The 23,290-nt window shown below is 41.3% G+C and overlaps 2 protein-coding genes across 2 annotated transcripts in view; both read right to left on the bottom strand.

Moving 5' to 3' along the window:
• Nucleotides 1-20: 20 nt before the first annotated feature.
• On the bottom strand, nt 21-754 carry TIMM13 (translocase of inner mitochondrial membrane 13). The gene is made up of 3 exons (XM_068173816.1): nt 551-754; nt 330-398; nt 21-254 (listed from the first exon to the last, which is right to left on the bottom strand). The coding sequence occupies exons 1-3, from the start codon at nt 674-676 to the stop codon at nt 156-158; spliced, it is 294 nt and encodes a 97-aa protein (XP_068029917.1). The 5' UTR covers nt 677-754; the 3' UTR covers nt 21-155.
• A 1,360-nt stretch (nt 755-2,114) lies between these two features.
• LMNB2 (lamin B2) overlaps nt 2,115-23,290 on the bottom strand; it is a 37,211-nt gene continuing 16,035 nt past the window's right edge. The window contains exons 3-12 of the mRNA XM_068173815.1: nt 19,267-19,423; nt 18,458-18,583; nt 15,920-16,090; nt 12,721-12,846; nt 12,302-12,522; nt 11,512-11,803; nt 10,910-11,017; nt 9,906-10,025; nt 8,384-8,485; nt 2,115-7,279 (exon numbers count right to left, since the gene is read on the bottom strand). Coding sequence (XP_068029916.1) covers nt 7,238-7,279; nt 8,384-8,485; nt 9,906-10,025; nt 10,910-11,017; nt 11,512-11,803; nt 12,302-12,522; nt 12,721-12,846; nt 15,920-16,090; nt 18,458-18,583; nt 19,267-19,423 — 1,465 coding nt within the window. The 3' untranslated portion in view covers nt 2,115-7,237. The remainder of the gene's footprint in view (nt 7,280-8,383; nt 8,486-9,905; nt 10,026-10,909; nt 11,018-11,511; nt 11,804-12,301; nt 12,523-12,720; nt 12,847-15,919; nt 16,091-18,457; nt 18,584-19,266; nt 19,424-23,290) is intronic.

Here is a 23,290-nt window from a genome sequence, read left to right as displayed (position 1 = left end):
TGCTAATAAAAGCCAATGGATGCAAAAGGTTCAGCGAGGTTTTATTGCTCTGCCATGGCAAGGGCTGGGAAGGCAGCAGGATTCACCCCTAACCACCTGGACTGGCCGCTGTCCCTTCCCCACATGGTCCCTCTCGGCCCGCAGGCCGGCAGGCGTCACATGTTGGCTCTCTCCCGCTGCAGCCGAGAATTGTAGGCTCGCGAAACTGTGTTCCAGGAGTCCATGTACCGGTCCATGCACATGGCGATGCACTTCTGCGGGACACAGAGCCTCAGCGGTAGCCCCGACCGAAGGGGACGAGGGGGCCCAGTTCTCCCGCCCGTCCTCACCTGCTCGGAGTTGTCCAGGGCGCCACCGGGCTTCCCGATGCACTTCCGAAAGCACTTGTCCGTCATCCGCTGCGGAGAGAGCCCGTGAGTGGCAGCGCGGTCCGGGGGCTCCGGCTGCAGCCGCCGCCCCTGCCGCGAGGGGAGCGGGGCGGCCTGGCCGGGCCCCGCGACCTGCACCGGGACCGAGCCAGCCCCCGCCCGGCCCCGCCGCCCCTTCTGACCTGCAAGAGCTCCTGTGCGTTGGCCACGGCGATCTGCACCTTCACCTGCTCCATGATGAGTCCGGGGTCTAGCTTGCCCCCGCCGCCTCCTCCGGAGCCGAAGTCGGAGCCGAAGCCGCTCTCCATGCCCAGAATCACCGCGGCCGAGGCCCCTGCGCTGCCGGAGGGAGAAATGGCGGCGCCCGGACTGCGGTTCCCGGCGGGCCCCGCGCCTCCTCCGCCTCCCGCCGGGCGGGACTGAGCGCTCCGCCCGCCTCAGCGGCCCGGGAACGCCCGTCCCGCCGCCGCTCGTGGCCCGTGTCCCCGCGCGCTGCTGTCACCGCCGGCCGCGGAGGAGGCGGCCCCGAGCGAGCTCCCAGGGGACTCCCCGGGACCGAGCTGGACCCGGGTCAGACAGCAGGGTTCGAGTACCAGGGTTCAGCGCAGCCCCACGAACTGAGGACAACAGGAAGGGGCTTTAAAGCGGCATCACCAGAGACACAAACGCTGCCCAACTGCACCCCGTGGTGAAACACCGGCTCTGCTGAGATCCCCGCAGAGAGAAACTCCCCTATGGGTTCTCTCTGGAATTCATCCTTCTGTTCTTCGAGGCTTTCCTCTGCCTTATGTGACTCGGGTGAGAGGCCCATGCCCTTAAAGTCAGCTTCATTACACTTCCTTCCATTAAGTAAGAATGCTGTGGGTCGAAGCAGAAGCGAATGGGAGAGCACCACGCTACGGAGCTCTTTTTCATGGGTGAGATGTGATGTCCAGGTAGGAGATGGCATGAGAGGAGGGCACTGAGTACCACAGCAAAGCTGAAGCCAAAACTGTGCTCATAGTCAGTAGCCCGAGTCCACGCTCAGAGTATTGCAAATCATATCATCCTGGTTTTGGATCTGCCCACTTCGAACAGAAGGCATTCCTACCATTCCGCAAGAAGCATCATCAGCTAGCAGTAACAATGGGGCAGCCACCTAAGGTACAAGTTTAAAATGAAATTAGTTTAAGGTACGAGTTTAAAATGAATCTAAAACACAATTTTAAAATGCATTTGCCAGCCTGGCTCAGCTTCCAGCCAACCTTTGAGTCTGTACTCGAAAGTGGGCTGGAAGCTGAGCCAGGCTGACAAATGCATCAGCTTGTGGCAATGCTTCTGTCCATCCCTAAGAATCCATCCCTGCCAGGGATCGGTTTCTACTCTCATTCTTTTTTAGCGTCAAGTAGGTTAAATCAAAAAACCCCTTCAGTATAGTGGTGATGAGAAAGCAAGGGAAGGTTTATCTGCTCCAGCCCCAGATATTCTTCCCCCTGCTTTTGTTGGTACTGATCAGAGAGGACAGCAGGTTCCACCAGCACTCCGTCACATTTAAGGAAAACATTCTTTTGCTTCTGGAGCGTATCCTGAGATCCCTGCTGAAACACACCCCGCGATCCCTGCTGGGACACAATTCAGCTGATCACTGTTAGGAGCACAGACAGCAGCTCTTTGTGTCCTCTCTCCACACTTAAAGGCCTCCTTGGATGAATCATCTCAAATAGCCCATGCTACCTGTGTGTTGGGTAATAGAGAGAAGGAAACCAATAAAATGCAAAACATTTATTTGAGTGTGTTGTACAAAAAGTTTCCAGTCATAAAATGTATATTACAAATCATTGAAAAAAGACAAGACATTTGGCATGCATATTCTAAAAAGAAAAAAACAAACCACTTTGAAATGATAAAGTCTAGGTCATGATGTAGTTTTTCTAAGTTTCAAGTGAACACTTTCATTGTTTTGTCTTTGTGTTTCTGTTAACAGCCTTTTTCATAATTCCCTATTTAAAAAATTTGAACCTTCCAAAAACCCATCTGCAGCAGCTGACTGGTGGTTACTGCAGTGCCCTCAAGCCAGACCTGTCTAAATCAAAATTCTGATAAAAAAATTTAAAAATAAAAATCACAATTCAAGTCACAAGGCATCACTCTATGAAAATAAGAGATCAACTGTATTTTGTGCCCAAATGGAAAGCACTTTGGCTTAAACTTGCTCAAAATAGATTATTGCTTATAATTTTATTGTAATGATCTGGGTAGCTGAATATATAGTAACATCTGCCTTACCAAGATGGACTTGTCACTTCAGTAATAGCTAACTAGAAAATCTGGAAGTTCAATAAACAACATCTTTTCTGGAAATCCAAGTCAATTCACTACTTGTGCTATTCTGAATGGAGGCTTTTGCATCTTTTTCACTCTAGACCTTAGCATTTCAAGAAAAGCATTATGTTTACAAATAATAATTGCATGTAAATATGGGCTTGTATAAAAAAAAACAACAAACACCTTTAAATAATTTTAAACTGGTTTAAAGCTAAGCATATTGAAGGGCAAATAAAAATTCTGTTTCCCAGGCCAATATAATGAGAAAACAATCTCTCCAATATAATTTGTCCTGACATTCAGCTAAAACAGTGCTTTGAAAAATGCAATCACTATCTCACCTTCCGCTCACTGGTTCACAAGGCTTTGCTCACACAGAGTTTGGACCCAACAGTGTCAATAAAACGCAGGATCAAATATGGATATGCCTTTGTTTAGAGATAAGACTTTCAAAAGAAGATACAGAAAGAAGAGATAGAATGGTTTAACAGTGAAGACATGAGAGAAGTGGCTACAAGAGATCTAGAACATACAGCATGCATATTTTCCTGCAGCATCAAAACCCTTCTGATGTGCATAAAGGTAACAGATTCTCCAAGGTCCTGGGGTGTAGAGAGGATTTTTACAGGTCTCTTCTAACCTGCAACCTATGTTAAGGTTGTAGTTAAAGAGCCTTTATACAGAATGAGCATAAAGAAAGATGTATAAAACCCAGTAAGATCCCTGAACTAAACATGAAGTGTCCCATTGCTCGAGGACAGACACCACACAGTGATCTCCTTTCACACTGCAGTACAATTCCCACACTGCTGCCAGCTTGCACACATACTCAGCTGGCTTTTACATCACAGGAAGCAGATATTTATGTTCTTCCTGAGACTTTTGATTCCTGCTACAAACACAGACTATGCAGCCAACTGCCCATCTAATGGTAACACAGCGCTGAAGTGAGCAACATGTCAGTGCAAATGATGGGTTCTGTCAGAGCCAAGCTGGAGCCCTGTGTAGGCATAAAGAGACCTGCTTGGAAACAGCGCTGTGAAGCAACAAAGGGACCAGGAAATACACCTGTGGCAGCAAAGGAATCAGAGGAAATACCGATGTGCAGGAACAAGGGAATCCCAGCCACTCCACTCCTCGGAGTACGTCACTGCAATGTAACAGCTAAAGGAACAAATGCAGAAGCAAGGGAAAGAAAATGGCATGAAATGCCAGGGACTCTGAGGCCACACCTCATTCCAGAAGGCACCACATTCCTGACAGGACTGCAGATGGATGGACATGTTCTGAGATAAGCATTTTCACGTGGCATGAGCTTAGGAGGAGGAAGGATGTGCTTATTGCATTTTATATGATATTCTGTTATGAGCTACACAGAGGTAAAACTATTTACTATTTCATTCAGAGTAAGGTTATATTTCTGGAATAAGAACATCCATATGGATAGTTATGCTCAAGTAACTATTCTGATAAAAGCTTCATTTCCCTCATCAGAAACACCTTAAAATAATTTTTCTTTCTCCAGACAAGTCAAATATATTTCTCCTTCAAGCTTTATGCCAGGTACCAACACTGAAGTAGAACTGCTGTCCACGCTCTAATTTCATCAAGACTGGTTCATATACAGGCTCAAAGAGAAAAAGGGGGCAAGGAGACACTGGATTTTATTTGAACAAAAAAAAAAACAACCTTTAAATATCCTGAAAATGGAAAGAAATCTTGGAAAGACAGAAAAAAAAGGCTTTTTGGGTTGGTAAAGCCACAAAACTGCCTCCCAGTCTGGCTGGAACAGCGCTGTTAGACTGAAGCTCATCATCAAAAGCAAGAGGCTGGGATGGTGTCTAGAGAAGGCAACACAAAAAACAAAGTACATGGAATACAGTAGTTCTTCTGTGTCTTGTAATTTACAGCCAGGAGTTATTTATCATATTTGTAGTAGCCTATTAAAAAGCACTGTGGTAACAGAATCATCCACATTCAGACTTGGTTTTTCCCACCGCATCAATCACAGGATTATTTGACTTGTATACACCTAAGCATGGTCCCAAAGAGTCAAATAAACTGTTTCCAAAGTTAAAAGACACAGTTCCGATTCTAAGGATAAATTCTGCAGACTGTTACTCAAGGGCACAGTGCTCATTACAAGAGATCTGCAAGCACCAGTTCTTAAGGCTACAAGAAGACACATTCCTCATACAGTAGCTGTTAGGAAAACTATGGCTCAGGTAGCAAGAGGTTTTTCTTCACTTGAGCTGCCTTTCTGAGGCCATCCTTTACAGGAAACAAACAAACCAAAAACCACAGAAAAAAAAGTAAATTAACTACATATTCATTACTTTAGTATTTAAGATCGCAAAATAATCTTAAATTTACAGGACAATCTTAAAGGAATAAGCAGTCTGAAAACTGGCCCATGTAAAAAAAAATATATAGATCTTTAGGGAAAAAGCAAAAAAACCCTCAAACACTATGTCAGTATCTTATAGAAGCTGTGGGTCAGAAAAGGGAAATGGTGTCCAGTGGTTGGAAGGTGTGTTGCAAAAATAACTTCACATTGATTGCATTCATTTGCATAACAATAAATTTAGAAAAGGTAATTGTAACAGTATGTCTGAGAAACATAATTTCACTAGATACATCTTACAGAGAGAGAGAGAGACATGATTTACTACATATTTAACCTTCTACACAAGCAGAGTGGGAAAATTACATTAGAAAGATGGCCAAGTACATTAATTCAGTTATCCCATCAGCCCAAACAGCCGAATCTTTGTCCCATTTTTTTGTAATGGGTCTTCTGATAATGGATTAAAACATAATTCTAAATGTCTATTAGCTTAACTTCAGCAACTCAGTTATCCCACTCAAGGAGAGAAAAGTAGCATCTTTATTTTTAAATGACAAAATAAATCCTGAAGCTTAAAGCCCCTTTTGTTCCCACTCTGTTTGCATAACAAAGCCATCAATCCAAGCCACTAAACCAACTTTCTAGGTTATATCTGTCAGTCATGATACTGTTCAGAGAACATAATGTCCAAAAGCCACCGAAAACATCCACACCTTGTCACTTGTCTGATGAGTTTTAACATTTTGAATTACAAGATCAGAGTTCAAGAGTGCAGGTAAAAACAGGATTCTATGCTGGAATCAAATGGTGTCCAAATTTTGTATCCAAACTACTAAGTTTATTTTTCAGCTAGTAGTCGAAAAAACATTTGCATTCTTTGGAACAGTCAAGTATTTTTCGTCGTGCTTAAAGATGAACACTAACCCTTATGGGACTCAGAGTTATCTCCAGAGAAATGCAGCAGCAGAAACCTTAAGATAAATGGACACTATCAAATAAAAAATGCATCCTATTAAAATAAAAATCACCTGCTACCCATACAACGCATTTTTTAATAAAAAATATTATTCTCCCTTCACTCCTTGTTAGACTTTGCTTTGAGCACTTGAACATTGCGTTGCTTACATCCTTAACAGAGGCAGTTCCTTTGAACTGTTTAAAAGTCATTCAACTATTTCTGCTCTATTTTGCAAGTATTGCTTCTTGGGATACCTGATAATGCCCCTTTGAAACTAAGAGAAGTATGAACAAGCTATATCTAGCTCTGATTAAAAAGGTCAACATTTACATGGGTTAACCTTTATCACTGCCAAAAGTATAAATATGTTTTACGTCTAAAATCTTAATCAAACATTTTGAAAGTTGAATATGTCAAGAGGATTAAATTATAAATACTGAATATCACAATTTGTGTCCATGATTTAACTTGTGACAATGGCAAAATCCCCTAAAAATCAAACAGTTCAACCTCTGGGTTTGACACTTCCAACTTAGGATGGTGTGTATATTCAGGAAGCAGAACCCACCATTCAACTTCTAAAATGATGACATGGAGCTCAGGTGTGACAGACCCAGATGTTCTACCATCAGGCTGTCAAACCTTGGAGAAAGACACAATGGCAAGGTCCTGAGTCAAAAATGCCTAAAATGAAGCTTCCCCATGTCATTGCAATTGTGGAGCAGCACTTTGAATGAATCTGTGGTCTACTTTTCCTAAGCTGGGGATTGCTGAGAATACCAGGCAAAATACTAGCTTTTCTACAACTGCTGAGGAAACACTCTGCAAATCTTTCCCAGGGCCCTGTAAATGAACACAATTCATTAAACCTTTTCTCTGGGGGTATTATACTGGTTATATATGTAATTATAGATTTACCATACACTCAAGGAGTCTTATCTCATTTTAGCTAAAAATCTCTTTTCTGCTTTAGGTTTCTACGTAAGACTTTAAATTCTGTATGGGGAAAAAATATTGTATTCCAATACAGTGTTTCAACAAAGAGGGAAAAATAAAGAAATCTATTAAAAATCCTGGCAGTTTTGTTCAGTAAAGTTTTTTCGATTTTTTTTATAAAAATGTACCAAGGAGTAAACGTCAAAGAAATCAGGTGATGCATATAAAAATAGTTTTCAGTGGCTCTGGAAGGAAAAAATAGCAAAAATAAAAGGAAATAAATGAAGGGGGAAAAGCGTAAATAATAGTTTCTTTCTTCTTTCTTCACATCACTGAGCATCCTCTAGAGGTTGTTCTGGGATCACCCTAAAATAAGGTAGACAGAGTTGAATTCAGTTCTTACCAGCTATTCAGATTGCAAGCCTAAACTCTGGTTATCATCTCAGTTGCCAAATGCCCTTTTTTAGTAGTTTAGCTACATTAAGGGAACATTACTATATAAGAGGAAGTAGAGTACATGCCCCAGTCTGCTGCCAGGACTGACACACTGCTCATCTGGTTGTGGTTTCCTGCAACGGGTTGACTAGTTAGTCTCCATATTTCCAACAGTGATACAGATGACAAATGAATATTGTGATGTCATTAGCTAGAGACCAGCAAGTTTCTGTATTTCAAATGCTGACTTTGTTTGAGAACCATCTCTGCTGTATAGCTGCTTTTTTGGGTAAGAAAAATCAGTTGTTTTATACTACAAATACACTGCTTAATCTTCGGGCCCAACAAAGCTTTGAGAACTCACCTGCAAAGCTGCACAGAATGGGTTATTTGTGAAAAGACCTACTAATGACCATTGATCAGAAGAACAAATCCCTTAAGTTTCAAATTTATAATATTTTCTGGTATCACCTATATATCTTTCTCCTTTTTTTGCTCTGTCAACTGCTGGTCACTTATTTCACATTATTAAACTGAAGGTTATCAAAACATACATGTGGTATTATTAAGAAAAAAACAAGTTTTTTTCAGGTGTAGAAGCTATATAGCGTCAGAAAATAAACGAATAAGCTGAAGCTTGCAGCAAGAGAAGCACCTCCATTCCTGGTTTTCAGTAGTTATCTGGTAATATCCTGCTTCCAGTAAAAATGCCCCAGCTCTGTTGCACAAGGCAGCAGATACTGGGAGGATCACTGCCTGCTAATGCTGAAACTGTGTGATCTGAAGCCCAGATACCCTGAGCTGGCATCAGCCACTGCCTGAGCTGTACCAGGATGTATCCCAGCAGTAATTCCTGGCAGCACAGCTCACATTGTCCTCTCTTGGTGCACTGCAATGTTGCAAGCAACCATTGGAAGAAAGGACTAGGAAGCTCAGAGTTGACAAAAGTTGAAGGGGGATCCCCCCGCTAAATCTTATGCCTGATTGATCCAACTAATGAGGCACAAGTTAAACATCTGGTTTGCATTTGATTACCTGTTGGTTGAAAAGGTCGTCTTCTCCATATTCTGCTTCGTCTTCTTCCTCTTCATTCTCTCGCACAACTACTGATTTAGTAACACTTCTCACTGCAACTTCCTACGCAAAATGACAGATAAGGACATGGCCAGGAGCCTTTATCTATCTGTTAAATTTTTGCTATATCATCAATATAATATCCTTATTAAATTTTCAAGAGTTTAAAGCAACTTGGCCTAGATTTAACCACTAGCTATGCAAGCAAATACCAGCAATATCCTGCAAACCACAACGACATCATTCCTATTTCTGTGCACTAAAAGGCATGGTAATGTAATTCAGTCACTTGATTTTTTTTCATTACCCTGGGATTTAAGAGAAAGCAGGCATGTTTCAGGTGATTGTAGTCAATTTTACACAAGGTCACAGCAGACACAGGTAGGAGCTGTCTGAGATACAGTGTAGTATGAGAAACCAAACTTTCCCAGTATGATTACATAACATAAAGAATATTCCCAGTTTCTCAGAAATAGCCAATGTTAATTGCAAACATTGGATATCAGCATGGTTTTACAAGCCAGGCACTAAAGAAAATTCTAAAACTCCAGGAAGCTTCCTTTATTACTAAATTATTTTTAACACTTCTAAATAGTAAGAAATTCTTCTGCCTACTTGCACCATGAAAATCACAGGTGAAAATCTCTAATTGTGGAAAAAGTTGCCCTTAACATACACTTCTAAGCAGGGATACCAAAGGTAACCATACTGAAAACAGACATGGATTTGAAACTTTTTCAGATACTAGTTTGACCACACAGTTTGAATATGGAGAGCCTTAGCTTTCTATTTGTACAAATTAACCCCTTCCTACCTCATCCTGCTCACAAAGTTCTTCCAGAAAACTGCAAGAAAGGCAACACAAAAACTGATATGACTGTGGTCTGTTTCCTTTTCCTGCTGTTATCAGATTGCTGGGCTAATGGTATGGTAATGAGTAACAGCCAAGGCACGATTCTCCCTTGCAAAAGTCATCTGCAGAGATGGTTTTAAAAAAATTAACTGTGGGCAGATATAGGACAATGTAGAATGCTCAGGAACCTCTGCCAAATGAGAACTTATGATATGTTTCTAACATGGAAAGGACAATCATCTACTTACATTAATATTTACATTGCACCTCAGAACATCATAGGGACTATATAATGGAACTGTGAACTGCCAGAAATGCTTCTTTTCTTTTATTCTTCTGAAAGATTATTCTTCTACTCAAATTCCAAACAAATTCTATACTAGCAGGTTATTCTTCTAAAATAGGAAGTAAGTGTCTATGGGCATAATCATGATGATCACAGTTCTCAAAAATATCCCAAAAATGCCAGAGATATGTACATAAATAATATGTAATTATTTCAGTGTTATAAACTGTCATATTAGAAGACAACAGCAGAGATCTTACAATCGGGATTTTGTCATTGTGTCATGTCACCCCACCCTCAAATTAAGAGTCTGGAAGATAACCCAACCCATGGACACAGCCTACCTCTCCTTCAGAGTTGACGAGGTAAGTGCGGATATTTCCACCAGTGCCCCAGCTGCCTTGATTCTTCCACACGAGAACAGAAGGGGGACTATGAGATACACCCGCATCTGCACCCCAGATCTAGAGAGAATGACAATCTGCAATTAGCTGTTTATCCAATTTTTTCTTTTAAATATACATATCCCCCTAATTCTCCTACTTCTCTCTACATACTAGATTTCTTTTCTGAATTCCAATGGCAGTTTTACCCTAATTTTAACTACACTATTATTTGTAGTAAGGTATTAAAAAAATCTAATATTGCAGTCATATATTCTTTTCTGAACAAATTTCTCCTAGCACTGTCTCAATAACCATACTGTATGGAGGCAAGGCAAAAATCAGCATCTAGTGCATCAACTTAATATTTTATCTATATCTGAACAATTGATACTTAAGTAGAAATAGCTGCAAGTGATTATAAGATACATTTGTTTCTTCCTAAAGAACTTCTGTTGCAGACTGAAAATAAAATGCAAAATTATTGAAAAGCAGCTGTTCTACAGCATTAACTACTGTTAATGCTGAGAATGTCCAGTATTAACTACAGTCTGGATGAATGCTCTGAACTGTTCTCAATTCTTTAAGAGGTTGAGCAGGATTAGGGCTCTAAACCTGGGCAAAGGTGTTTAGCAACAAATAGTTCTTGACTAATCCCCCAAAATACCTTTTTCTTCTACTTTCTATGTGCCCAAAAATGGTCTTAAATACTGAAGTACTAATATAGTACTTCAATATATATATATACTGAAGTACTATATTAGTACTTCAGTATTCACTATATCAGTATATATATAATTTATATATATAAATTCTTTTTTTGTTTTGTGTTTTTACAACTGAAATCCTGCTCCTCTAGAGTGAGACCCATGAAATCAAATCAGGCTGTAGCAGACTTCAAGATTTCCAACTGCCACATCATCAACAGAAGAATATGTTGTTGACATACTGTAAATACAACTTACTGTAACAGTCTGCCCAGCTCTGAGGACATACTTAGGAGTAAATTTGTAAGCAATTTCATCTCCATCTCCAATTTGTCTTTTCAGTCTCCAGTTACCCAAAGACTGATCCTAATGGAGAGAGTCAGAAAGTTATTCAGAGTGAAGAAAACAGAACAAACAGGCATCAGAATCTAGGTCTTTGTTATTAAAATAATGTGAATATAAATTTATCTATATGGTTGTTAGACATTTGCACTCTACCTTGAAAGTATTTGCCTATATCCAGTCAGAGTCTAAAGTGTAAATCCCATAAGATCATTCAGCAAGATTTTAAAAGACAACCATTTCACACAACAAAGTTCTGCTAGACAGCAGGCTGTTTCTGTGAGCAGTGTCCCAGCACACATTTACACATCTGGGACACCAATTGTATTATCATCCTGCAGCATGTTAGCCCACCATTATGTTCAACTTTTCAAAGCCCCTATTAATTCCTGCAGGATGCTGCACCCTGAGATGCTGCTCCTGCTCTCCACGTGGCCGAACCTACTCATGCTGCAAAGGGCCGTGTATCATCTCAGTTTAGTTCCTGCTTGTTTTCTATGAGTTCTGCTGATGCTCACCTTCTCTGAGTTGTTCTTAAGCTGAACATACTTGCCCTCCAGGTCTATCTCCTCTATGCTGATACTTCCTGTAGCTGAAGCTTGCTGGGACATTTGAAAGCTACTGCTACTGCTGCTGCCACTGATGCTTCCAGTGCCGATCCCACTAGTTCCACTGCCGGAAAGCTCCTCTGCTTCAATGCGTTTTCTCTTGCCTCGGGAAGAGCGAACAAGTGAAGTGCTGCTGCTGCTGCTGCTGGAGGTAGCCCGAGAGACTGTGACACGGGAGGAGGGACTTGGAGAGAGTTTCAACCTTAACACAACCAAGAAAGCATTTGAATTAACTCACCCAGAGAACTAAAAAGCTACAATATCCTCAAGTAACCAGACTGTAATGCGCTCTAAGGCTGACAGAATTCTCACTCTGTATGTCAAGAGGACTGCATACATGAGGAGGAGGGGGCTACCCATCCCTGAGGAATGTTCTGGCAGTATGTCCATGTGACATGGAAAGCAGTGCTATTGAGAGCAAGACACATCCCTTGTACAAGCATTTAAGTAAAAAGATGACATGAAGATCAAGCACAGAATGATATATTTCACTGTACTCCAAGACCATTACAAAAACCCTAAAATAAGGACAGTGTTCAGTTGAGAACAAGTGTTCCATGCAACAACATTGTAGTGTGAAGCCAATATAATTTCAGTGCAAGGTAATCTGGGCATTCCTGTTCAAGTGGTAAAAAGCTAAGGGCAGAAAGGAAAGTAACACTTTAGAGTCCTTAGAAAAGAAAGTGGAATCTTTACACACCTTTCCTCTTCTCCTTCCAGGAGTTTTCGGTAAGCACTGATCTCCATGTCCAGGGCTAATTTAACATCAAGCAGCTCTTGGTACTCTGTAAGCTGAAGCTGCATCTGGTCCCTCATGTCTGTCATTTCCCTCTCCTTTGCATCCAGCATCTTCCTAAACTTCTCCCGCTCGCCAGCCATCATTTCCTCCAGTTCCCGAATGCGATCTTCTGCTGCACTGGCCTGGGCACACAGCACAAGAAAAAGCCCAGCTGGCATCCATACAGGTCCACTCAAAAAGTTAAAACCCTTCTCCCTCCCAAATGAACATAACAAAGATTTCTCTGTGCAAAATTCAGAAAATATGAAGGGTCAGAAATGTTAATATATTCACACAAAACAGCTGTGTGTTTGAGATGAAAGCAAATTTAGTCCCTTTACCTGTTTCTGAAGACCAGAAAGCTGGTAGCTGAGAGCTTCTATCCTCATGCGAGCCTCCTTCAGCTCCTCTCGAGCTGCACCAGCAGCTTTGTCATTTTGGTCAGAGGACAATTTGGCATTCTCCAGCTGGAATGAAAGTTTGATATAGCTCACTTGTACTGAGTTAGAAATCCTGAAATATCCTTTTGATAAAAAATAGCATCTATTTAATTTTAGAAAATTTTAAATGGTCTGGTAAGTTTGGGATAAGAACTGCATAACATTAAGGAATGCCAGAAGGACCGAAGGAAAATGTATTTCAGGATTCGCTTATGCTATTTAAAAAATACTCTATTAGCCCTTCCATTACACAAGCAACCTTAGTTACCAAAAAAACTGACCATGTGCTCTGCTTGTTTGTCCTAAGGCAAATCACACTGGGTGACAGCAAAGGATGCCTACCTAATTCATGTCCCGGTCCAACAGTTTCCTGGATGCCCAGAGACTAATTCAATATTTCATGGGTATTATGTCTCTGCTGGCTATATGCAACTCAGGGACTTCCTCAGTCAGGGACAGTATTTTACTGCTTACTATCTCTCAGTGGATTTCTCAGGCAGGAATTTGTCTCTGTTTTTTGAATTTTTGGGGCAATGAGTTTTGCTCTTTATTAAAGAACTTTCTGTTTCTTCTCTATCTGGACATTCTCACTGGACATTCACTGCCCCTGCTCCTCCTGGAAAAGTAACAAGCAATCACTCCTCATTCACCTTCCCCCATTTATCCCTTTACAGACATCCACTGTATCTGTCACTTCTCTCAATGTATCTCTTTTCCAGGTGAAGTTTTACTTAAAATTTTCTCATGCGTGGCTTGTTTCCCACTCTAAATTGTCTCTGTCAACTCTGTACCTTTGCAAATAAAACTACTCACGGCACTCCAGATGACATCCCAAAACAATGGGTTTGGTTTTATTCTCTTTCCGTAATAGTTGCCAATAAACGATTTGGTTTTAATTTTTTGTTAAATTCACCTAGTGAACAAGCTTAATTTCTAGTGGTTAATTTTAACCAAAACAGAGCAAACCCAGAACTCTTACATGGTAAGTTTCATGAAAGCAGAGAGCTAGAAAAACCATCCTTTGCATGCCTTAGAGCTGGATTTCAACAATTTTGCCACACCATGGAATCCATTCAAAAACTAAACTGATCTAAGAACAGTTACAGGCAGAAGATGTTCTTTAGCCACACAGCACAAAGGTTTACAAAATCAATCTTCACTAGCTCTGCTGTTCACTAGGTTCTAAGCAGCACACACAGAGCCTTCTTTAGGCTACAGATTTTGAAGGAAATTCAACTATACATTTCATTACTTCTTGTAAAGTTTAAAACTAAAAAATATTTGAAGTCTGACAACCATTCACTACCTTACAGTCATGCTGGCAATAGTGCCAAGTACTCATACTTAGGATTTCTGTTGCTTATTATCGCAGACCATAATGATCTTAGAAGCCGTTTTTAAGTATTCAAAAGTCACAATAAGGTCTCCCTGGAGAATTCTCTTGTCCAAGCTGAACACCCCAGCTAAACACCCCAGCTCTCTCCATAAGAGGTGCTCCAGTACTCAGGATGACTTTCGTGGCCTCCTTTGGACTTTCTCCAGCCACTCCAAAACTGCCCTGTGCAAGAAGTGAGCTTTTACCCAAGACCATCTCATCCTCTAGCTGCTCAGTAGCTAAACCTAGTGATTTGCTTTGACATCATATTCTTCCCCAGCTTTGGCTCTCTAACAGGGACACGTCTTTGTTCAGAAATCACAGAATTAAGTTCACAGCTAAACCCCTCTCCCTCCATACTCCAACTTCATCCATAACAACCACCTTTATGCAGGGAAAAAGCAGCTTAATAAGCTCATTCCCCTGTTCAAAGCTTGTCACTTTTTTATTCTCTAAGTCTCTATATTGCATTCTTTTAATTTTTTTTTCTACTAAGCATCTTCTATCCTGGACCTCCTTCAGACTGTGACAAGTCAATCCAAACAGCTCCTTGTATTAAGTATTACAAGTTCCAGAGTTCTGTGAATAATTCCAACCCTGTCAATTGTGTTGGGGGTTTTAATTTTAATTTTGGGGTTTTAGTATCTATTATCTATAGGGTTGCTGCCATAAGTAATAGTTAAATATTTGTAGATCAGTATTTCTCAAACCAAATCATCAACCCAAAGAATTAAAAGGGAGTCTCAGTGAAGGCTGGGAGAGAACAATGTAAGCAGTGCCTTCATTCTTCCAGCACAAGAGAACAAGAAGTGGCTGTAACTATTGACAAGTACTTTCAACAATGAGAATTGCCAGGATGGGGCTCTGAGCAACCTGGTCTAGTTTAAAGACATTCCTGTTCAAGGCAAGGGGCTGGACTAGATGGCTTTTAAAGGTCCCTTCCAGCTCAAACCACTCTACAATTCTATGATTTCCAAATTTCATACCATGGTTTTCATCATCAAAGCTGGTCAAGAAAGATGTGATATCTTGCCTGAAGTTTCCCTGTCACCAAAGAATTCACAGCTGCATCTAGTAATTTTCCAGTCCAGAACTATCTTAGACCATTGAAATGTTGCAAGGCTTAGACATATTTAAAAGTGTATTGGCGTGATTAGGAACACTGCAACAGCCACAGTAAGAGCAAAGCGACAATGCACCCTTAGATAAGAAGCCCCTTCCAGTGTGTCTGTATTAGTTTGCAAGCTCACTGCATCCAAGCAAAAGCCCATACTGAGACACATCTACTTCCAAGCTCTCCAATCCCCTCCTCCAGCTTCTTATGCACAACTTATTGCACATATTGCAAGGTTTCCCAACCCCCTCCATTTGTGAAGAAAAACTGGATCTACTGATGTAAGAAAAGAACCCTTATAGCAGAAGACATTGTCTAATCAGCTGCTGTGTGACATCCACTATTCCCACTGTGTCTTCTGCAGAGACCAACAACAGCTCCACGTTTTCTCACTAACTGACCTCTCTTGGCTAAAGCTATTGCTTGCTGGCTAGAACCTCCCTGGAAATGCACCTTTCACACAAGTCCCATGGAAAGCATTTGAACACTGAGACAAAACTTCCTCAAATTATAGTTACTTGTCTCCTTAAGACCAGTAGAGCTGGTAAAAGTGGTTTTTATCTCAAAAACTGGGCTTCCAGTCTGACAGTGCTGTGGACAGCAGTTGTTACCTTAGCCTGATATGTCTGCTCCAGCTCCATCTTATACAGTTTGACTTGTTCATCATGTTGATTTCGCAGATCCTCCAGAGCCTGAGTCATTTTGGATTCATACTCCTGTTGGCGGCTTGTGTCCACCTCAATCAAACGATGTTCATGTCGCTTTCTTGTTTCCCTTATTTCCTACATACACACAAAAGAAGAGGGACAAATTCCCACACTAAGGTAAACAGTACAAGCAGTTACATTCAGAAAACAATTAACTACTGCAGTACTAACTATTTAGCATAATGGAACTACAGTATTACAGGCATTTAAACCTGGGAATTGCTGTGTGCACTAACAGATTCAAGTTACTGTTCTCATTTGTCAGTCTGTAATTCTTAAAAGTGAGCCAACTGAACACCAGCTTCAAAAATAGCCATATACTGTCTAAGTAAGGGACTGGTTTATGCTGCAAAAGTTAACATGGGGGGAAGGGAGGTGAAAAAACTATCAATTTTTACACAGCAAAGAGATTCCATATGCTTCACTACAAACTCTGTCCTTCTCAATATGCATCCTGACATTACAATAGCAGTCTACAAGGAATCAAATGAAAATGAACACCATTTGTGAACATATATATTAAAAAAATTATAGAGGAAAAACTGCATCTTCAAATTTCACTCTTAAGCATATGTGGGTCTCATCCATGTTCTATATACTTGATGACCCTTTCTTATTAGATTTTGATTACAGCGTTAATAAAGCAGCAATCCTAAAGACATAATTTTTTATGATCAGAGTTTGCACTAAGAAATTCTCATTTTTAGAATTGTATGAGTTTTCTATGCTTAAGAACACTGGCTGCAAACTAGTAAGGTAAGGCTTACTCATGCACTTATTCATGCAGAGACCTGGCCAGGTCTGAATGTGTGGTATGAGAAAAATAATTTCTTCCTTCAGGGCAGGACAAACAACCAAGGAGTGGTTCTGAGTACTGGGAGGAGGCCTGAACTTAGCAGCAGGGCCATGAGGAACAATAGCAAGTGAAGCAAGGCTCAATTTTGCTAGACTGGAGTCATAGCAGGTATAGCAGTCAAAACAACTTTACTAGCTGTTTTGCAGAAATGCTCTACATCTAAAATAGATCCCCAGAAACATGTCCTTTTACTACCAGCAATGTGCTCTGAGGTGATATGGAATAAGCTTTCCTTTCTGTGGTTAATTTTTACACCAAGAAAACTAGCAAGCAGCAGTCTCTCAGTAACTTGTAGGCAATGACAGCTCAGAAGCTAAAGGAATGTCGTGGGGGACTACAAAGGATCAGGTGAAGGGCTGAGCTGATCCAGCAGTTCAACACCACTAGAATAAGCAGGCCTCACTTGCCACACTCCCAGTCATGAGGACTCAATTCTAATGGAAATCTGGACCCTTCAATAAACCAAATAAATTCAGTAACGTAAAGGAAATCAATTTATTGCTTCATGTGTTGAACTGGTGCATACAAGAATCAAAGAGCTTCAGGGATGGCTAAAGAACATACCCTTGAGCACAGCAAGCTTTAGGATTAGCTTCTGCTGTCTCATTTAGTTTCACCTTCAGTCAATAGCAACACATTCTTCCCAAGACAAAAAGTTATTTTAAGTTATCCTACAACCAAATAAAGATCTGTCACTGCAGTCAGTGTACCAATCCAACCACTCCAGGGCATGGACAATGGTCAGTACATCTCAGGCAGATCTCCCTGGTTGGTTTCTTTACCCTGCTCCAGCCCCTGTCTCCTATCCTTAGCCACGTAGCCCTGTCCCATCCCTTAAACCAGTCTGAGCACTCATTTGGATTCTGTGGTAAATCCACTTAGCCACTAAGCAGTCAAAAATTAAACTCAACCAAGAAAACTTTAGTATGTTTCTAGTTGAAACATATGTTTCTGGTTGAAATGGTTAGGCAGTGAGCCAAGCATCACACCTAGAGCAGGTGAGATGAACGGTGGAAGCAGGTGGCGACTGCTCAGCAGCCACTCATTGAATGAGCTAGCAGAACCACAAGAGATGGAATAAACAGACATAAGGGTTTGCATCGGGTACAGAGAGAAAGTCATGCTTTACTCTCCCAATTCCCACTATTACAAAAATTTTGGTCTTTACTAGAACCATTCACTTAACAGGCAGAAAACTACCTCTGCAATAAGCAAGGCAGTTGCATACTATTCTAGTCAATAAAAACAGGTTATTATCAGGTCCAGCAACCAAAGGTGGTGTAAGTAAAGAGGAGGGTCATGCAACCAGGTCCAGAGAGAGGGAAAAAGATTTTCCCTTTCCCACAGCAGTTAGCTGGCTCCAGTTCACCTGCCCATGCTCTTGTCACCTGGTTCTCATACTGACTCCACCACTGATTTAGCATGTAAAAAGGTATAAAACCTTCACCTATTTTATTACTCAACCCATTTATAGGAAGGATAATACTGATTTTCTCTACCTGGACTAGTCAGTAGTTGCTCATAGTCAATTTGATTAAAAGCTACATTAACTTTGGACAGTGGCAAGATTACTAGATTGTTAATACCTCCTCAAATACATTCTTCCTGAAATCCAGATCCTCTTGCAAACTCTGGCACCGATTTTCCAGGTCTACACGCATGAGTGTCTCCTTCTCCAACTGCTTCTTTGCCACAGCATGACCATCTTCAGCCTAGTAAAGAATTTTAAAGATAATTTTGTCTGGATTCCTATCTTCCATCCATAAACCTTTTATGGTCTTCATCTGATGTCTTTGGAGGAGTTACTCACAACAACAAAACTAACGTCAAGCAACTGATTTAAAGAAAACCAATCCACACCACCACCAGAAAGAAACACAATAAATAAAAAAAGCCCCAGAAAAAATAAAAGAACAAGTGTGTGGGTGTTAATTGGTATTTAAACCAAGCTTTTATGTTTGCATACCAGCTATTTAAAATGTAGGATTAATTCAATACATTGTGATACAGAGGCCGAGGATTATTAATTCCTTAAGCACAATATGCTGCGCTTTCTTTTTCTTGCTAGCATGGTCCCACTGGGTACTCCAGCACAAGTGTAAAATTATGCAGGACCTTACAAAGGACAACATTTAATTACTCAAGATAAAGAAACATCAGGAATTTTAAAACAAAAGCTTCTGAAAACCAAAATGTCTAAAACACTGTCTTGCTTTGGTTGTTTTACATAGATTTTTTACAATTTAGTTTTGTAGCCAAGAGGGGCAGCCAAAGATTCAGCAGTAAGCAAGGTGCATCACTGATGTTCAGACCATAAACTAACTGCAAATTAAAAAGGGAATTTATGCTACCCAGCCTGTCCTGTGCTGAAGCAAGAGAGCATTCCCTACCATACCTTAGCAAGCTGGGCACGCAGATCAGCCACCTCTGCTTCCAGACTGCGTTTCTCATTCAGGACAGTATTGAGTTCTGCTTCACTTCTATGGAAGAGAACTTCCAGATCCTTGATACGACCCTGAGCCACAGACAAATCTGCATCTTTCTTCTTGTAGCTGGAAAAACAAAAGTACGTTATACTTATAGATGGGTGCACACCCACCCTGAGCATGTCCTGGTTACAGCCACAGGTATCTTGTTATCAGACACCTTTTATCAAGCCCAGCTCACCACTACACGGCTCCTGCAGTAACATACAAATGCTGCTGGTAATTGACCTGAAACACCCCCAAAATGTGGAGCTGGTACCATGTTCTGTAAATGCATGGCACAGTAGAAAAAATGTCATGGACAGACAAGGGAAAAACGAGAAGGCAACTCTGGCAACTAAGAGATGGCAACACACACAAAGTGTAAACAGTACTTTTTCATCTGGCAGCTACACAGCTGGTATCTTTTACTTTGGAGTACAGCCCACAAAGCAAAGAGCATGCAATTGTGGTGTTACATTTTAGTTAAATGGTATGCTCTGTCTCACCCTTTGAAAATGTACAGTTTATTCCAAGCCTGTAATCCTCCCCTAAAGCATCATGTATCTGTATTCTCATTGGCCCAAGTCTTATTCCGTGCCCACTTTGAATCTCCCTGTTAAGTGTGCCGGGGAGACCAGGCTCTCTCTTTGGCCCTTTTCTCCCTCTCTCCCCCTCCCTCCCCTCTCCCTCAGAAACCATGCTGCTTCCCGGGGGTAGGACCCCCAGTAAACTCTCATCTAATGAGCACCCTCAGAAGCCGTGTGGAGTCTCCTTGCTGCCTGCTGCTACCAGCAAACTCACAGCTTGGGGGGCCCCTGGGGACCACAAACGCACCACAACATGCAACGGCCAAAGAGGCCTGAACATCCCCAAGGGTTTACACCTCATGTGGTCAAGCGTATTCCTTATGATGTATTCCCACAAAAAGTAGTAAAATACAATAATCCACTATGGAAATGTGGTCACCTTTCAGGAACAAACTAGTATTTCTTCAGCAGCATTCATTATGGGCAAAGCATGTCCAAGTGCTTTAAATATCATTATTTGAGCTGTTATATCCAACTTGCAGATATGCCCAAGATAATCTTCCTTCTGCCCACCAAGTAATTTTCACTCTTTTCATCTAACATAGTGACTTTCTGCAGCTTTTCTCAGCATGTATCATTATGTTATTAAAAAATAGATCTGTTATGTGCTATAATCCTTCCTTGCTGCTGCTTAAGCTAACTGTTCTAGTCTCACACCACATGGGATTGAGGGAACAGTTTTTTTTATTTTTTTCTCTTAAGTCATCGCAGACACTTTTTCTCCTTTCCTTTCTTCACACTTCTAATCTAATCTATAGATCTGTAGTTTGCACCTGTGGTCCAGAAGCTGCTTTAAAGGCCCACAGAAATAACTTTGAAGAGAATTCCTACTACATACAGGCTTTTAAAATACCTGTATTCAATCTGCAACTCCAAACATAGAAAAAAAACTATTATGTTTGCAAAGAGAAAAAAAAAAGCTGAAAACCACTTTTCTAGATTAATACAAACCTTGCGGCCCAGCCCAGATCCTGAAGCTTGGTTCCCAAAATCCTCATCACTTGTACTGTCTTCTTGAATTTCTGATTTGCCTGAACTGGCCAGAATTACTTTGCAAAAATCCTCCATTATTGGGTATTGGTGTGCACTACACACAGTGCTTTACCTTTGGCTCATACAGTGGTTTACCAATGGTTTACATGGTTCAGCATGATGTGCATCTTTCTCTAAGCTGACATCTTTATTTTGTGATGCATTCAGCTTGTGTTTTCTCTCTGCATTTCATGGTGTAGATCTTGGAATTTGTTTTTATTTAACTGTAACCAATTTTTCTTATCATCAGTCCAATCTGTTACTGTGAATTCTGTTCTGCAACATATGTGCAGTGTCTTCACACTCAGCAGCTTGCTGGAGGCACAGACAAAACATGGCTTCTATTTAAAAGACAGTTATTTAGCAGTAGTCAAAAGGTTACAAGCACTATGTTACACATGTGTTGTAAAACATGGCGCTGTGCCTGTGTCACAACCAATTAGACCTGGGAGCCTTCTGCCTGTGCAGGACTCAAAGGGCAAATGTCACTTCACTCTGATCATGAACAGCAGTACATGCTCACATGGCCTCCTGCTTCCTCCCACCTGCAGAAGCCAGGCAGCAAGCGAGTGCTTCCAGGGATGGGAATGAATAGAAGTGTTTGATGTACAGCTTGAACCACAGAGAATTCTTGACAGTGGTAAGTAACTTTGGCCCCCTCAAGGACACTGACAACACAGCAAGCCATTTTAACTTTTATTTTCACTTATAATTTCAGCCTGGTTTATTGCCTTCATGCAAAAACACGACAGAGGTTTTACAAAGGTACAACTGCTTTTGGGGGTCTCTGATATTTTAAAAAGTTCCCACAAGCAGTCAATGCACTTGGTGAGATGTGTCAGTTAGGGTAACTCTTGAGAGCTCTTTTTTCCCAGAAAGAGCCAAGTTTGCTCCAGGGAAATTTTTCAGTGACCACAGAATCACAGCATTGTTTGGGTTGGAAGGTACCTTAAAGCCCATCTCATTCCAATCCTGTCATGCTCCAAGCCCTGTCCAACTTGGCCTTGAACACTTCCAGGATGGGGCAGCCACAACTGCTCTGGGCAACCCATTCCAGGCCTTCATCTCCCTCACAGGGAAGAATTTGTTCCTAATATCAAATCTAAAGCTAGTGTCTTTTGTCTGAAGCCACACCCAGTTGTTCTGTCCCTACTGGTGGGGTAGGTAGCAGGCAGAGGAAGCCATAGCATGACATTCACCCTTCTCAAAGCCAGGAGCATGCAGCTCCAGCAAGACTGCTAAAACAAGCAGATTAATGGCACCTGACAGATACTGATCTTCAGACCTGGCTTGACCTGGGAAAAAGTGACCCTGGTAAAGATATGAACCGACACTTCATGAACAACAGGACAGGAAAATTTCCTTAACCACGCCATCAGAGTTACCTCTGCTATCAATGAATGGACCTTTTTTCACTTCACCAGGTCTGGTTCAACAGTCTTGTGGGAGGCTGGTGTTCTACCCAAGCAGAAGTCTTGTGCATCTCACCAGTAAATTAATTATTACCATCCATACCTCCACCACTTATCCCCTCCCTCCAGTAGTCAAAAGTTTTGTCAAACAGCTGAAGATGAAAACAAAAACACTGGAAGCCATTACACAGCATATAGGATAGAACCATACACACTACAGAATGATATGAGACTGGCTATTTTTACAACAATATTTTAATTCTAGATTTAAAAATATGTCCCTACTCCTGATACAAACATCTTTAAACTAAAAGTTAAGCTGTTCCTTACATCATATAAACAGTTTTCGAACATCCTAAAGATATTTAACTTTTTATAAAGTGAAACTAGCCAACCACTTTATGAACCTAGTTATGAACTTGGTTCAAAAGAAAAAAATTTACATTCATGAGTTGCATTAAAGTACAAATAGTACATACATATATGTATGGTTGATGTTGTAAAATACACAGAATCACAGAATGGATGGAAGGGACCATAAATCTCATCTTGTTTCACCCCTCCCATGGACAGGGACACCTTCCATTGACTGGGCTGGCTCACAGCCCCATGCAGCCTGGCCTTGAAAACTTCCACACAGATGGGGCAGCTATAGCTGGCTGGATATTATGTTCTTCCCCCAGAGGGTGCTGGGGCATTGAACAGGCTCCCCAAAGAATTATCACACCCCAAGGCTTCCGGAGCTCAAGGAGAGTTTGGGCAAGACTCTCAGGCACAGGGTGGGATTTTTGGGGGTCTGTGCACAGCCAGGAGTTGATTTGATGGTTTTTGTGGGTCTATTCCAGCTCAGGATATTCCATGATTCTATGACTGAGTGCCTTACCACTCCCACATGGAAGAATTTCTTTCCAACATCCCCT

The sequence above is a fragment of the Anomalospiza imberbis genome, chromosome 27, assembly GCF_031753505.1.
Source record: "Anomalospiza imberbis isolate Cuckoo-Finch-1a 21T00152 chromosome 27, ASM3175350v1, whole genome shotgun sequence".
Taxonomy (NCBI): domain Eukaryota; kingdom Metazoa; phylum Chordata; class Aves; order Passeriformes; family Viduidae; genus Anomalospiza; species Anomalospiza imberbis.
The sequence above is the reverse complement of the archived record's forward strand: the minus strand, read 5'-3'. Positions and strand labels throughout refer to the sequence as shown.